The 16,715-nt window shown below is 49.2% G+C and overlaps 1 protein-coding gene across 4 annotated transcripts in view; it reads left to right on the top strand.

Moving 5' to 3' along the window:
- RBKS (ribokinase) overlaps positions 1-13,785 on the top strand; it is a 58,998-nt gene extending 45,213 nt beyond the window's left edge. For 3 of the 4 annotated variants that reach the window (XM_083175468.1, XM_083175469.1, XM_083175471.1), the window contains exon 9: positions 13,285-13,785. In XM_083175468.1, the coding sequence (XP_083031594.1) occupies positions 13,285-13,461 (177 nt within the window). In that variant the 3' untranslated portion in view covers positions 13,462-13,785. Of the gene's footprint in view, positions 1-1,343; positions 1,691-13,284 lie in introns of those variants that run through there. The other variant, XM_083175472.1, reaches the window with a different exon arrangement.
- Positions 13,786-16,715: the final 2,930 nt, after the last annotated feature.

Here is a 16,715-nt window from a genome sequence, read left to right as displayed (position 1 = left end):
AAATTTTTTTGTTATAATCCCATTTTAGGAATAAAGGGGGTGATTCAGGTTGGTTGGTAAGCAGCGAACGCCTACGCTGCACAAATGCTGCATGCAGATGGATGGGTTCGCTAGCACATCCATTCGGGTGCGGCCGTACAGGCGAAAAATCTTTCAGTGGTCGCCGACCAACGAGCGTTTTTTTTTTGCCCGCTCGCTGGTAAGTCGGTCACCTTTCCTTGGTAATTAATATCTGTATCCGTATATTAACCACAGAACAATTGTAAGTTCTCTTTATGTAACATGCAGCTCTCACTATGGGCGAGATGCGCCAAACATAAAATACCGTAAAAATCCCGTTTTCGGGGTGGTTACCGCATTTTCATCTGCAGCAAAGCCCCAGCGCCGGGGCTTCGCTGCGGGGGGTTACACCTGTTCTAGATGGCGTAGCCCCATAGAAGCCTATGGGCTTCCCTTCGCGTCCCCCGCCGCACCGCTCCCCCCCCCCCTCACCTGTGTCCGGACAGCCTCCTGCTTTGCTGCCTGGACCAGTGACCTCCTCCCTGCATGGGAAGGTCGACAGTCAAAAGGTCGAAATGAGTTTCTCTTTTTTTTGAGCCGACATGTGCCGACATACGCTACCATCCACTACGGCGTGGTGGGAGAATAACAAAGTGTGCCGAGCACAGCGAGCTATGCGAGGGGATGCGGTAAACTTAGGTGTCCATGTCGACTGTCGACCTAATGCTTGTTTCGACCTTCCAACCCATGTCGACCTATTTCAAGTGTATTTATAAGCCCTGTTGACCTTCAGTGGTCAATCTAATTCATGTAGGTTGGGATCGTTTGGGCTACAGCTAGTTGGTCGACAAGCATTAGGTCGACACCGTTAGGTCGACATGGGAAAAGGTCAACATGGTGAAAGGTGGACATGGGACAAGGACTGTCGACCTATTGCTTGTGTCGATCTAGACCCATGTCGACCTATCCCCATGACTATTTAACAGTGTCAACCCAATGCTTGTCGACCAACTTGCTGTAGACCCAATGACCGTATCCCATTCATGTCGACCTTCATGCAGTCAACCCTATGCCCCATCCCCCTGCCAGTGGTACTAGTGCCGGTGTAGCGTAGTGCCAGAGCATCTCTGGAAGATGACAGCAGACGTGGGTCAGTACTCAGACGTGGGTCAGTGAGTAAATACAATGGGCCAGTGTCCTGCTGGGAAGCACCGTCTCTCATATGTGCAGAGAACTGCTGAGAACACAGAGAACTGTCAGGACACAGAGTTAGTAACGGAGAGAGCATGAACTTCATACGGTTTCCAGCTGTGTAATAAAACTTCTTGTCTCTCTCTGCAAAGGTGGCAGTCCCTGGACCACCCAGAAATAATTGCAGCCTCATCCTCACCCAGCCAGCGTCCTCATTGCTGTAGATCCGTCCCCACCTCCGACTGCAGCGCAGACTGGGCCCACACTCTCCAGCTCCTGATGAAAAGTCTAATTAAATACAAATAAAAGGCCTCACAGGAGAAATTCCGCCTGTGGTTATACAGCGCTGTGGGCCACACAGGGACGGCGTTGCATTGCAGAACATCCATTAATCCTGCATTGCGGCCCTTTATACACTAGACGTTCCCTTCTGCTTGTCCCTATATAATAGGTTTATATCGCACGATTGTCAGGGGAGCTGCAGTCGCGTCTCTTTCCCTCCCGTCCTCACTCCGCGGGGTATACAGTATGTACTAAAGATTGATTTCATGTTCTTTATCAATTTAGCATATTAAAAATGTATTCAATGTAAAAATCGACCAAACCGCCCACCAGCAAACATCGATGTTTCCTAGAGTGTTCAATGAACATCGGAGATTTACTACCAGTCAATGTGCAAAATCGATGCAAAAAAACGACCAGACAATAGACTAATAAGTGACGGGCGTTTTTCAGTTCTGAAACACATTGTATTGCCGGACGCTGTGCCGGTGTTACTGCAATGCAATGATATTGGTGCGATGTGCATGCAAATGCTTCGCACTGCGCCAGTGATTACCCTCAGTAAAAAAATGTGTCGGTCTCTCTACTCTAGCTCAGTTCATGCCCCTCTTTGTACACTGTAGCTCAGACCATTCCCCTGCTCTGCACTCTAGCTCAGGTCATGCCCCCGCTCTACACTGTAGTTTGTCACGTGCCCTCTCTGCACTCTAGCTCAGGGTATAACCTCCCTCTCTACACTGTAGCTCAGACCATTCCCCTGCTCTGCAGTCTAGCTCTGGTCATGCCACTGCTCTACACTGTCATTTATGTCATGTACCCTCTCTGCACTCTAGCTCAGGGTATAACCTCCCTCTCTACACTGTAGCTCAAACCATACCCCCGCTCTACACTAGTTTATGTCATGTGCCCTCTCTACACTGTAGCTCAGATCATGGCCTCCACTCTACACTCTAGCTACTCTACCCTCTAGCTCATGTAATGTCTCTACACTGTAGCTCAGGCTATGCCATCCTCTCTACACTTTAGCTTAGGCCATGCCATCCTCTCTACACTCTAGCTCAGGCCATGCCATCCTCTCTACACTCTAGCTCAGGCCATGCCATCCTCTCTACACTCTAGCTCAGGCCATGCCATCCTCTCTACACTGTAGCTTAGGCCATGCCATCCTCTCTACACTGTAGCTCAGGCCATGCCATCCTCTCTACATTGTAGCTCAGGCCATGCCATCCTCTCTACACTGTAGCTCAGGCCATGCCATCCTCTCTACACTGTAGCTCAGGCTATGCCATCCTCTCTACACTCTAGCTCAGGCCATGCCATCCTCTCTACACTCTAGCTCAGGCTATGCCATCCTCTCTACACTGTAGCTCAGGCCATGCCATCCTCTCTACACTCTAGCTCAGGCCATGCCATCCTCTCTACACTGTAGCTCAGGCTATGCCATCCTCTCTACACTGTAGCTCAGGCCATGCCATCCTCTCTACACTGTAGCTCAGGCCATGCCATCCTCTCTACACTGTAGCTCAGGCCATGCCATCCTCTCTACACTGTAGCTCAGGCCATGCCATCCTCTCTACACTGTAGCTCAGGCCATGCCATCCTCTCTACACTGTAGCTCAGGCCATGCCATCCTCTCTACACTCTAGCTCAGGCCATGCCGTCCTCTCTACACTCTAGCTCAGGCCATGCCGTCCTCTCTACACTCTAGCTCAGGCTATGCCGTCCTCTCTACACTGTAGCTCAGGCCATGCCGTCCTCTCTACACTCTAGCTCAGGCCATGCCGTCCTCTCTACACTCTAGCTCAGGCTATGCCGTCCTCTCTATACTCTAGCTCAGGCCATGCCGTCCTCTCTATACTTTAGCTCAGGCCATGCCGTCCTCTCTACACTGTAGCTCAGGCTATGCCTTCCTCTCTACACTGTAGCTCAGGCTATGCCATCCTCTCTACACTGTAGCTCAGGCCATGCCATCCTCTCTACACTGTAGCTCAGGCTATGCCATCCTCTCTACACTGTAGCTCAGGCCATGCCATCCTCTCTACACTGTAGCTCAGGCTATGCCATCCTCTCTACACTCTAGCTCAGGCCATGCCATCCTCTCTACACTCTCTAGCTCAGGCCATGCCATCCTCTCTACACTCTAGCTCAGGCCATGTCCCCCCTTTCTACACTCTAGCTCAGGCCATGTCCCCCCTTTCTACACTCTAGCTCAGGCCATGTCCCCCCTTTCTACACTCTAGCTCAGGCCATGTCCCCCCTTTTTACACTCTAGCTCAGGCCATGTCCCTTCTCTCTACTATCTGGCTCAGGCCATGTCCCCCCTCTCTGCCCTGTGGCTCAGGTCATGGCCTCCACTCTACACTCTAGCTACTCTACACTCTAACTACTCTACACTCTAACTCATGTAATGTCTTTACACTCTAGCTCAGGCCATGTCCCCCCTTTCTACACTGTAGCTCAGGCCATGTCCCTCCTCTCTACTCTCTCGCTCAGGCCATGCCATCCTCTCTACACTCTCGCTCAGGCCATGCCATCCTCTCTACACTCTCGCTCAGGCCATGCCATCCTCTCTACACTCTCGCTCAGGCCATGCCATCCTCTCTACACTCTCGCTCAGGCCATGCCATCCTCTCTACACTCTAGCTCAGGCCATGCCATCCTCTCTACACTGTAGCTTAGGCTATGCCATCCTCTCTACACTCTAGCTCAGGCCATGCCATCCTCTCTACACTCTAGCTCAGGCTATGCCATCCTCTCTACACTCTAGCTCAGGCCATGTCCCCCCTTTCTACACTGTAGCTCAGGCCATGTCCCTTCTCTCTACACTGTAGCTCAGGCATTGTCCCTCCTCTCTACACTGTAGCTCAGGCATTGTCCCTCCTCTCTACTCTCTGGCTCAGGCCATGTCCCCCCTCTCTGTCCTGTGGCTCAGGTCATGGCCTCCACTCTACACTCTAGCTACTCTACACTCTAACTACTCTACACTCTAACTCATGTAACTTCTTTACACTGTAGCTCAGGCCACGCCATCCTCTCTACACTCTTGCTCAGGCCATGTCCCCCCTTTCTACACTGTAGCTCAGGCCATGTCCCTCCTCTCTACTCTCTCGCTCAGGCCATGCCATCCTCTCTACACTCTAGCTCAGGCCATGCCATCCTCTCTACACTCTAGCTCAGGCCATGTCCCCCCTTTCTACACTGTAGCTCAGGCCATGTCCCTCCTCTCTACTCTCTCGCTCAGGCATGTCCCTCCTCTCTACACTGTAGCTCAGGCCATGTCCCTCCTCTCTACACTAGCTCAGGCCATGCCCCCCCTCTCTACACTGTAGCTCAGGCCATGTCCTTCCTCTCTGCACTTTAGCTCAGGCCATGCCCCTACCGCCGTGCTCTACACTATCTCAGACGTCCACCTTTCTACTCTGTAGCTCAGGTCATGATCCTTTTGCTGCACTCTAAACCAGGCTATGCCCTGCTCTCTGCACTGTAGCTCATGTAATGTCCCCCCTCTCTGCACTGTAGCTCATGTAATGTCCCCCCTCTCTACACTGTAGCTCCGGCCATATCCCCCCTCTCTATACTCTAGCTCAAGCCATGTCCCCACTCTCTAGCTCAGGCCATGTCCCTCCTCTCTACACTGTACCTCAGGCCATGCCCCCCCTCTCTACACTCCACCTCAGGCCATGCTCCCCCTCTCTACACTCTAGCTCAGGCCATGCCCCCCCCCCCCCTCTACATTCAAGCTCATGTAATGTCCCCCCTCTCTACACTGTAGCTCAGGCCATGCCCGCCCCTCTCTACACTGTAGCTCAAGCCATGTCGCTCCTCTCTACACTGTAGCTCAGGCCATGCCCACCCTCTCTACCCTCTAGCTCAGGCCATGTCCCTCCTCTCCACACTGTAGCTCAGGCCATGCCCCCCTCTCTACACTCCACATCAGGCCATGCTCCCCCCTTTCTACATTGTAGCTCAGGTCATGCCCTCCCCCCTCTACATTCTAGCTTAGGTCATGCCCCCCCCCCTACACTCCACCTCAGGCCATGCCCCCCCCCCCTCTACACTCTAGCTCAGGCCATGCCCCCCTCTCGACACTATAAATCAAGTCATGCCCCCCTAATCTCTCCTATCCTTCCTGTCCAATACCCCTACCTTCCTGCTATTGTTATTGCCTAGTCTCATCTTCCTCAGATTCCCCTAAGGAGCACTGTCTGACCTTCCCTCTTCTACATTTCAAGTTTTTACGGCCAGGGTCTTTAATAATATACCGCAAACTTGCAGCTTGGACTTCTCATTCAGGATCTCCCTGAGTGGAACTCCAAAAAGACAGTAAGTTTGGATCATCTGTGAAATCTATCCTGTAGGTGCTAATCATAGTGGCCAAATTTTACCAAGAGCCCTCCGGAGGGGGTCAAACTCCCTGAGGAGCGAATCCCAGCCCACTGCACTGTACGGCATGTGGAGGGTTGGCACACTCTTTCGGGATGGCAGACGTGCCCAGTGACATTCGGGAGACTTGGTAAGTAATATGGTAGTACAAGTATAAGGTGCTAAAAGTATAGCCACAAAAATGTCTAATCAGCAACATCGCAAACATTATGGGCAAAAACAAGCGCTGGTAACATCATAGAGGAAGAGGAGCATTGTCCCCAGTCTGAGGATGTTTACGCGAATCATCCACCACTTGTGCTGAACTGTGACAGCTGGGCAGCGCAGAGATGTTTTTCTGCTGACACTAAGTGGACATTTATCATGGGAGAGTCGGCAGTTGTGGGCTGCGAGGCAGCAGGTTCCAGAGCAGCTGTTGTTTTGGAGGTGAGCATCTAACCCACAGGACATCCAGCTAATCCCCGCTCCTGCGATTACTCATCCCAGGTCCAGGTCCCATACTGTAACCATACAAAGTGAGCTGGGTCAGCAGGATTCGCTAGCCACATAAACTTATGTTATTGCCGTACAGAGCAGTGTATTCAGATCGCGGAGAACCAATATCCCCTTTTTCAGCAAAAGCATTTCTACACATAATATTTTCCATTTGTTTCTTTTTTTTTTTCATTATGGCCACACCTACAAGTTTTGGCCACGCCTACAGGATTTGGCCCAATCCCAGTGCTCAGGCTCCATTTATCTTTGAACGGTACCCCTTTCTAGGGTACCTGTCCCACAAGAGCAACTTGCTGTGACATTAAGGGCTGCTATTGTATAGTGGTGGAACGGGATATCAAAGTAATAGCAATAATACACACTGGCTAATATATCGGCCGTTCAATTGCATGACCGATATATCAATGGACCATCGACCAGTGTGTACTAGCGATGCTGTTCATAGATATATTGCGTATCTAAAGATATATTGGTGCATCGCACTATGTGTATTCGGCCGACCGCTCGTACACCCGCACACTCATTTCCGGGGGTTGACGGCTCAACTGGGTGGCTGTCCTGAAGATCATCGGTAGTGGATGCAGATGATAATTGCATGGCGATTCAATCAATTCCGATAGGCATTTCTGGGCTGTGACCGCTGCTGTTTCCACCTCTCAATCACACCTAATGTATTTATGTTCTCTTACACTGCATGCAGAAGAGGTAGGGTCCATAACCCTCCTTCCTCCCAGAAAGTTGTACAGTAGGTATGCAGAGAGGTGGGAGGAGAAATTACAGTAGGTACGCAGAGAGGTGGGAGAAGAGATGTACGGTAGGTACGCAGAGAGGGGGAGGAGAGATGTACAGTAGGTATGCAGAGAGGTGGGAGGAGCGATGTACGATAGGTATGCAGAGAGGGGGGAGGAAAGATGTACGGTAGGTACACAGATGTGGGAGGAAAGATGTACGGTAGGTACACAGATGTGGGAGGAGAGATGTAGGGAAGGTACACAGAGGAAGGAGGAGAGATGTACGGTAGGTACACAGATGTGGGAGGAGAGATGTAGGGAAGGTACACAGAGGAAGGAGGAGAGATGTACGGTAAGGACAAAGATGTGGAAATAGAGATGTACGTTAGGGACAAAGATGTGGAGAAGAGATGTGTGGCAGGTACACAGAGAGGCAGGAGCAAAGATGTACGGTAGGTACACAGATGTAGGAGGAGAGATGTACGGTAGCTACACAGATGTAGGAGGAGAGATGTACGGTAGGTACATGGAGAGGTGGGAGGAGAGATGTATGGTAGGTACTCAGAGACGGGAGGAGAGATGTACAGTAGGTAGATGTGGGAGAAGAGGTGTACGGTAGCTACACATATGTAGGAGGAGAGATGTACGGTAGGTACACGGAGAGGTGGGAGGAGAGATGTAGGGTAGATACACGGAGAGGCGGGAGGAGAGATGTATAGTAGGGACACAGAGAGGCAGGAAGAGAGATGTAGGGTAGGTACACGGAGAGGGGAGAGGAGAGATGTATGGTAGGTATGCAGAGAGCGGTAGGAGGGATGTACGGTAGGTAGATGTGGGAGGAGAGGTGTACGGTAGCTACACAGATGTAGGAGGAGAGATGTACGGTAGGTACACAGATGTGGGAGGAAAGGTATACGGTAGCTACACAGATGTAGGAGGAGAGATGTACGGTAGGTACACGGAGAGGTGGGAGGAGAGATGTAGGGTAGGTACACGGAGAGGCGGGAGGAGAGATGTACGGTAGGTAGATGTGGGAGGAGAGGTGTACGGTAGCTACACATATGTAGGAGGAGAGATGTACGGTAGGTACACGGAGAGGTGGGAGGAGAGATGTGGGGTAGATACACGGAGAGGCGGGAGGAGAGATGTATAGTAGGGACACAGAGAGGCAGGAAGAGAGATGTAGGGTAGGTACACAGAGAGGGGAGAGGAGAGATGTATGGTAGGTACGCAGAGAGTGGGAGGAGGGATGTACGGTAGGTAGATGTGGGAGGAGAGATGTAGAGGTGTACGGTAGCTACACAGATGTAGGAGGAGAGAAGTACTGTAGGTACACAGAGAAGCGGGAGGAGAGATGTAGAGGTGTACGGTAGCTACACAGAGAAGCGGGAGGAGAGATGTAGAGGTGTACGGTAGCTACACAGATGTAGGAGGAGAGAAGTACTGTAGGTACACAGAGAAGCGGGAGGAGAGATGTACGGTAGGTAGATGTGGGAGGAGAGATGTAGAGGTGTACGATAGGTACACAGAGAAGCGGGAGGAGAGATGTACGGTAGGTAGATGTGGGAGGAGAGATGTAGAGGTGTACGGTAGCTACACAGAGAAGCGGGAGAGGATGTATGACAAACAGAACTTTACATTGGACAACGTATGCGTTCAGTGCAGTTACCGTCAGCCCCAGTAGAAGAGGTCGGTAAGGTAAAGTCACCTGGTGGCATTTGGGATAGATGAAGCACCAACCTGGTTACTTTGGGGATAGCACAGATATATTACATACATCTTCCCAGTGATAGGGACAGCTCTCTGTCTGCACCTGAGTGGTCCTACCTACCACCCGCAGGCACTCTGCAGATAACGCTGACATTGATGGACCTCCGGCTAAATGTGTGCTTGGTTAATATGGAGGATAATTCCTCTCTCTAACCACAAGAGCCGGATCCTTTGGGAAAGAATGTGCCTGTGTATCTGGCCCTTTGATCCTGTCTTGGAATGGTGAATAGACCTCGCATGGTGGAGACTGGAGAGGATTATGATGTCAGACATGTCATGAGATAAGAATGTAGGGTTAATAGCCAAGCCCTGACATCCTCAGTGAGTCACTTCTGAAACACTCAGAACCTGCAGTGAATGATGAGGATTCCCACAGAGAGGCTGGGGATGGGGTGGGGACCACAGGAGCGTTGCCCCCAGGACTGAGGCTTATCATTGCAGAGGAGGCTGCCCATTGTGGTCCTCTAACCATGATTCACAGCCGGTGTGATTATTGCCATGAGAACGCTATATGGCGACGTGACCCAGTGCCGAATATTATTCATAGTCGCCCTCTGCCATGGACAACCAGCAATGGTCACATAGCTGGGCACAAGACAGGACTACAGAGGCAGCATATACAACTATTGGGCCTTATACAGATTATACCATTTATCCCTCAACCTGTTGCCTGTGAGGTTTTAGCTTTCTTTATACATGGACCTTATTAACCCACTAAGTTTTATCTGTTGCCCCTAACTGTCACATTACAGGCTGTGTTTTAAAATTGACAGTTAAGAGCAGATTGGCTGGTACTTTATCGAAGTCTAATTGATGTCTCTCCAAGGCTTAAGGGCCCCATACATCAGCAATTAATTGTGACAATTTTCAGATATGGAGATGATTGCCACAATTAATTTTAGATGTGTGGGCTCCCCCTTTTGGCAATCCCAATCAAAATCGCCAATCGATTGCTTAATCAGGTTTTTAAACATGTTTAATAATCTGGTATTATCTGCAGATCTTTTTTATATGTGTGGGCATTCCCAATTCGTCTTCTTCATCTATTTACATTATGAACAGCTGAAATGACAATCGATTGGGCAATTTCCAGATATGAAGATGCAATCTTTAGATGGAAAAATCTGCCGATCACTGAAATAAATCTGTAATGTGTGGGCAAAGTCAGATAGATTGTAAAATCCATTTATCTGGCCAAAAAATCCCTGTATCTGGAAATCCATAAATTGTGATTGCTGATGTATGGGGCCCATTAGAACTGGGGTAGCCAACCCTAGTCCTCGAGAGCTACCAACAGTGCATGTTTTGCAGGTCTCCTCACAGAATCACAAGTGAAGTAATTAGCTCCATCTGTGGATCTTTTAAAATGTGTCAGTGATTAATGAGTGCAGCTGTGCAGCAGCTAGGTTGTCTGGAAAATGTGAACTGTTGGTAGCTCTCGAGGGCTAGGGATGGCTACCACTGGATTAGAACATAGGTCTCAAAGGGCGAGATGTACGAAGCCTTCGAAAAGTGATAAAATGGAGAGTGCTAAATTACCAAGCAATCAGCTCCTACCTGTCATTTTTCAAGCACAGCCTGTAACAAGTCAGTTAGGATCTGATTGGCTGGTGGTTTTGATACGCTGCCAAGAACCTAGGACCAGGTACTGCACAGACAGTGCCAGATAGAGGCAGCCATTGTTGCCTTTGCCATCAATGGCAATAGTGCAACTGGCCATCGATAGTCATACTATGCAATGGATGACCATCAATATTTTTACCTATCAACGGTCATCCATTTTCTTTGATTGAATTGCCTGTGGGCCAATCAAAACACGGAGGCGGGGATTCACGGGTGTGGAGGGCGGAGCTATGCTCAGTGTCCCGGCACCTTGGGGGAAAAAAGAAAAATTAATCTATTAGTTTATGCTTGGTATCGACGGAGGGAAACCATCTGGTTATCCTCTATCAATGGCACTTCTACATCGGCCATAAACCATCGATGATTTTGAATCATCGATGGTCGATGGCCATCCCTAATGCAAGGACAGACATTTGTTGAGTATGTTATCACCCTCGGGATGGCATTTGTGCTGATTTTGAGCGGGGAATTTGATTGCTTACTCCTGCACCCATTCCCCCCTGGCTGCTGCGCTGCTTACTCCCTGTAAGAACTGCTTTACAGGAAATGCGTCATCTAGGTGAATCATTACCCATGGGACAGTCACCAGGAACCAGTGATGTCACTGAGGCACGAGGCTGCAGTGTGTCCATGTGTGAAAGGAAGCCACATTTCCTATTGAACAGCACATCACTGCCTGGTCCGCAGAACACTGTTTGTTCTCTGGCTGAAGAACCGGTGTCACTTGGTGTGTGACCCATCCGCAGTGACATTAGAGTCTATCAGCACTGATAGCCTCTCAGCATCTGTGGCACTCGCTGCTCAGACAGGAAGCCATATAGGATGCACCAGCCAATCAGCTGCTCATTGTTATGTACAGGCTGTGTTTGAAAAATGTCAATTAGGAGCTGATTGACTGGTACTTTTATCGCCATCCACTCTCCAAGGCTTAGTACCTTTGCCCTAAAGAACTAGCCATTTAGCTCCCAACTGCCATTACAGGCTGTGTTTGAAAAATGTCATTTAGGGGCTGGTTGGTTGGTACCCTAACCTCAAATTTGGCTGCATAAACTTTGTTTTTGTTTTTTAAACCACAATAATTACATTATTGGCCCAGGCAAGGCTGGTGGGCAGCTAAAATGAAATGAGTGCATGGAATGTTGCAGGCCCTCCTCATTCCCTGGGACTAGGACTGGAGTCCCAGCAGCCCCCCACACACACCTGATGGAGGCCTTGGTTACATGTGTCATGGTGACAGCGCCATTCCCAGATTTATTACTGTATAACAGGCCTTGGAGTGACGCCCTTCCGTTGTATCTGCATTTGGGGCGAGGGCACCCATGGGTGGGCACCCAATTCAGGTCCGTCTATTGAGTCATTACTGCAAAACGCCGGATGCAATTGTTCTAAGAGCCACTGAATCATAGCTCTTCTCCTCATACACTGACAGCACAATGGCTTTTAATTCTATTCTATACATCGACATGGTTTATTTTTCCATACATCTTAGATGAAACACTCACCGAGTGAGCAGTCACCTAGTAACGCGCGTGTCTGATGTATAAACAGCCCGTGACGGCAGAGATTGCTGCCAGAAGGAAGCAACATGAGAGACCGTGTGCAGGACACGGGGATTCCACCGGTGGAAAATCATTCAGAAATGGCTCAGGAGTCTAGACGGATGACTTACAGTAACACAGGGCAGCGAGAACAATACAGGGCTTCCCATGTCCTAGGGATAATGCCTTACACTTGGCTAGAATATTACATTATAGTGTCTGAGCTACTGGCCGCTCCGCCTGGGCCCAGAAATCCTCTATCTGCATAACATTTACATGCACACGGAGCAACGGTCTGAGATTCGGGATTATAGCAGTCAGGCTGTCCTTGGTTGCCCCTCATCACGTCACTGCCACATTCCTCCTTAGCAGAGCAGCGGGGAAATAGACCAGGGATGGCCATCTCCATCGATTCATAATCATCGATGGTATATGGCCAATGTAGAATAGTTTTTCAATCGATGTATGAGAACGAGATGGTTTCCCTCCATCGATGGCACAGCATAACCGAATAGTTTTTTTTTTTTTTTTTAATCCCCAAGGGGCTAGGATCATAGCTCTGACTGAAACAACCGTGAAGCTCCGCCCCAGGTTCTGATTGGCCTACGGGCCATTCAGCCAAAGAAAATGGATGACCTTCAATAGTGAAAACCATCGATGGTCATCCATTGCTCAATATGACTAGCCTCCAGTTCACAGAGAGTGTGCGGCTGTGGCTTTGCGATAAAGGATATTCACCTCGAGGCCATGCCCTCGTTTTTTGCGTTGATTTCCTCCAGGTACTCTGTTTGCCTCCCAAATTACAAAAATATACTGGTAGGCTAATTGGCTCCAGACAAATTAACCCTAGAATGTCTGTGTGTGCGTGTACATGTGGTAGGGAATATAGATTGTAAGCTCCACTGGGGCAGGGACTGATGTGAATGTTCACATATTCTCTGTAAAGCATTGCGGAATACGTATGCATTATATAAATAACTGGTAAATAAATAGGATTATTGCATTTAGTGTCAAAGGAAAAAACTTCAATAGACTGCAACAGAACAGCGCCCCTAGAGGTGAAATGATAGACTATTTACCAGCTTTTTTCCAAGTAATAACTTTATTAGTCAGTGTTTCACAGACACAACAATGGTTTGGTTGTATCCAACAAGACTCCTGTCTTTAGAATGTTGCTTTGGAATGTATAACACAGGATTCTCTCCCGTCACTTACATGTTAGAATATATATTGTGTAGGATATGACCCTGTGTGTCTCTCGTTCCTCCCAGGGGGCAGGAGACAGTTTTATCGGGGCGCTGGCTTTCTATATGGCTCGTTATCCTCAGCTCAGCATAGAAGAAATGGTGAAAAGGTCAAACTACGTTGCGTCAGTGAGCGTGCAGGCAGTAGGAACGCAGACATCCTATCCCTACCGGAAAGACCTTCCTCAGCAGTTCTTCTCATAAAGGAAATGTAAAGTATGTTCTTTACTCCAGACCACTTTCTAAGGAAGCTCATAAAATGTACGTTAATTGTGGAGAACTGAAATGACCTCTTCACTGTGCGATATAGGACGATCTCTGCTCGTTGGAAACCAAAGTCCTCCCATCGAGGAGAAATGCATCCCCAAAACAGTAATACCCTGATAAATGTTAACACTTTGGTGTGTAGTACCTTCTATTGCCAGCAGGTGTCAGTGCTGTTTAGAAATGTTTGATTTGCCTAACACAGATGACAATAGTGACAGCCTCTGGCTATATAAAGGTATTACACAACACAAATGTGTATCAATGCTTTCCCATCAATGCAACAGATGATGAAATGTTCTTTGTAAACCATGTTGGTGCTTTATAAATAAAGGTTAATAATAAAATACTACAACAGGGGTGTCCTGGTCAATGAAGCGTGTGAAAGCATTCTCTCATTTGGCTAGTTGCTATGGGTAACAGCAAATGTTTTCTAGTATAGATTACTAGTTAAAAAGCCCGTCAAAATGAGGGCTTAAGCTCTGTACACACGGGGGCGATAGGGGCTGAAATTGCTGTAAATATGGTCGCAGGCGACCATATTGCCAGTGATGGGAGTGTGCCCCGGCGATAAATCTCCAGGTGCGCGCTCCCGTTTTCAGCCCCTTTCTAATCGCTGGTCGCAGGAGCTTGCTGCATACCTGGTACCTCTGTGGCACTCCCGGCAGAGGTTCCCTCACCATCTCTGGTCGCTGATGAAAATGAGAAACTGAGCAATATATCTCCCCCGTGTGTACGGGGCTTTAGTCCCTATCTGCTCCTACCTTCAGTCTTTGGGGGGTATTCAATGTCAGGGGAACGGCTGTCGAGCAAGCTCGACAGCCGTACCCCTGTCCCGTTCTCGCTTTGCTCGACTGGAGCTCGGCGGTCGGGATTTAATGTCCCGGACGCCAGGAGGCTAGAAAGGGGCGTGGCCGCGAGTTGAGGACGGAAATAGACGAGCTCCGGCCGAGAGCTCGCCTATTTCCGGCTTTTCTCGGCAGAACGAGCCCGGCAGCTTGTGATGTCGGGCTCATTCTGCGGAGAAACCCTGTTCAATGCTGTCGGGGAAGACAGCATTGAATAGGGCCCCGCAGCCATCTCCCCCGTCGGGAGATGGCTGCGGGAAGACGACAAGGATTGAATACCCCCCTTTGTCTCCATTCCTCCCTCTCTCCATATACAGCAAGTTTGAAACAGATCATTTTGCTTTCACTTTCTGTTAAGCAGTGATAATTTTGTCAGGTATTTTCAATTTAGTTTTAGTCTTAGTCACTCAAATTTCGTCTTATTCAAGTTTTAGTAAGTGGATCTTGACGAACATTTTCGTGTAATTTTAGTCATTGATTTAAGGTCCATACACACTGGGCGACTATGCCCAGCGGGTATGGACAGCAATGATAGCGTTCATCGCTGCAGGGAAAGCCGACGCCGACGGAGGGGGGGAGGAAGGCGTTGCATAGCGGAGCGCTATACAAAGTCGTCCTGAAAGCCTCTCATCTGCTGGTATAACCAGCAGATGAACGGCTTTCCCAGCAATGTTGCAGGAGCGCGCAGCAGCGCTCATCGCCGTTCCATACACATTGGGCGGCTTTGAGCTGAAAGCCGCTCAAACCTGCTGTTTTGAGCCACTTTCAGCTCAGTCACCCAGTGTGTATGGGCCTTTAGTCATAGCTTTGGAGTTTAATGATACTGTAATGGATTTTGCTAAATAGATATCATTCCCTTGAATACTTTGTATACCTTTTACTATGTGTTTAGTGATCTAGGTATCAAACAAGTGCAACATAAATGTTGGTGAGAGCCGGGCTGCAAGAGAGGCGGCGGGGTCAAGCCAGGAGCTGGGCAAAGGAAATGCATATAGGTGGTGGGAGAGCCAGGAGCCCATGCGTAAAAAAAAAAAAAACATGCAAATGAATGGGAAGCCATTGATTGGCTGAGAGCTCTCAGCCAATCAGTGGCTTCCCATTCATTTGTATGGTTTTTTTTTTTTTTTGTTAAATGCGCCTACTGCCCGGCTTTCCCTGCCTGCCTGTCTAGTTCCCTCGGCGGCTCAGTGTCCCCTGGCCACCACCTCTCTTAGTCCCCCGGACGCTCTGTATCCCCCTGCCTGGCCCGGGCTGGACATAAGATTTATCAAATCTTATGAGCAGCCCGTCCGACTTCCTGACTTGCTCCGATGCGCAAGGGACCACTCATCGGGTCGGACAAGATGTCAAATACAAGAGATTTGTTCCGATTTGTCGGAATCGGGTCAAATCGGACCAATTCTCACTAGTGTATGGGGGCCTTTAGACTCTACTTGGATTAGGCAGCGCTAATGATGTCACTTAACGGACAAATTATTGACAAATAAAAACAAAGCGGTAACGGGAGCTGCCTTTGAATTGCAAATATTGCCAATGTGATGTTCAAAAATATAAAGCCTCTATTCTACAGTTTGTAATTACATTCAATCCGCAAGGTTTTGTTTGGGACTTAGCTATAAATCATTGCTATGCTCATTTCACAAATCTGATCCCATTGCTGGAAAGGTGTTAATAGAGCAGGTGCTGTGAGAAAACCTTTTCCGGCTGCTGCAGCTGGTTCGCTCTACACTTGTACACGTCATAGAGTCTTCATGGACTCTGATCTTGTTTTTTATAATTCCCCACCTTAGTTTGGTGTAAATGTTCTGGAAATAATGTCTAATAAGTTTCTTTGACAATACTTCCAGAAAGGGGTATAAGAGCCTAATTCATGTTTTTACACAATGACTGCCAGGGCCACTACTAGTAATGTTGGGGCCCGGGACTGACCTTCAGCGGCATCCCCCCCCATTACTATTACTTACCAGCGGCGGCACAGCATCTTCTCCCTCCGGGACTCAAATCACTCACTGCACAGTGCAGCCTGCAGAGCGCCAAGCCCCTCTGTATCCTAGGCTCGGCGCTCTGCAGGCTGCACTGTGTATTGTGCGCGCCTGGCCGCCGGGTGGGGGGTGCCATGCCACTGTGGGCAGCTGCCCGGGCCCCGGCAGAGGCCGGGGCCCAGGACAGCTGTACCCACAGCACCCCCCTGTTGGCGGCCCTGATGACTGCTGTTTACGTAATGAAGTGAATATCCTCAGACTGCCTGTGTGCTTCGATCACAATTCCCATGTGTCCAGGCACTATTGCAATCAAGCTCACAATGAGGATTTCACAGAGAAGCGATTGGCAGGAAATGGCAGTTTT

The sequence above is a fragment of the Crinia signifera genome, chromosome 3 (genome assembly GCF_055691185.1).
Source record: "Crinia signifera chromosome 3, ASM5569118v1, whole genome shotgun sequence".
Classification (NCBI taxonomy): Eukaryota; Metazoa; Chordata; class Amphibia; order Anura; family Myobatrachidae; genus Crinia; species Crinia signifera.
Note: the sequence above shows the minus strand (reverse complement) of the source record. Positions and strands in the feature narration are given on the sequence as shown.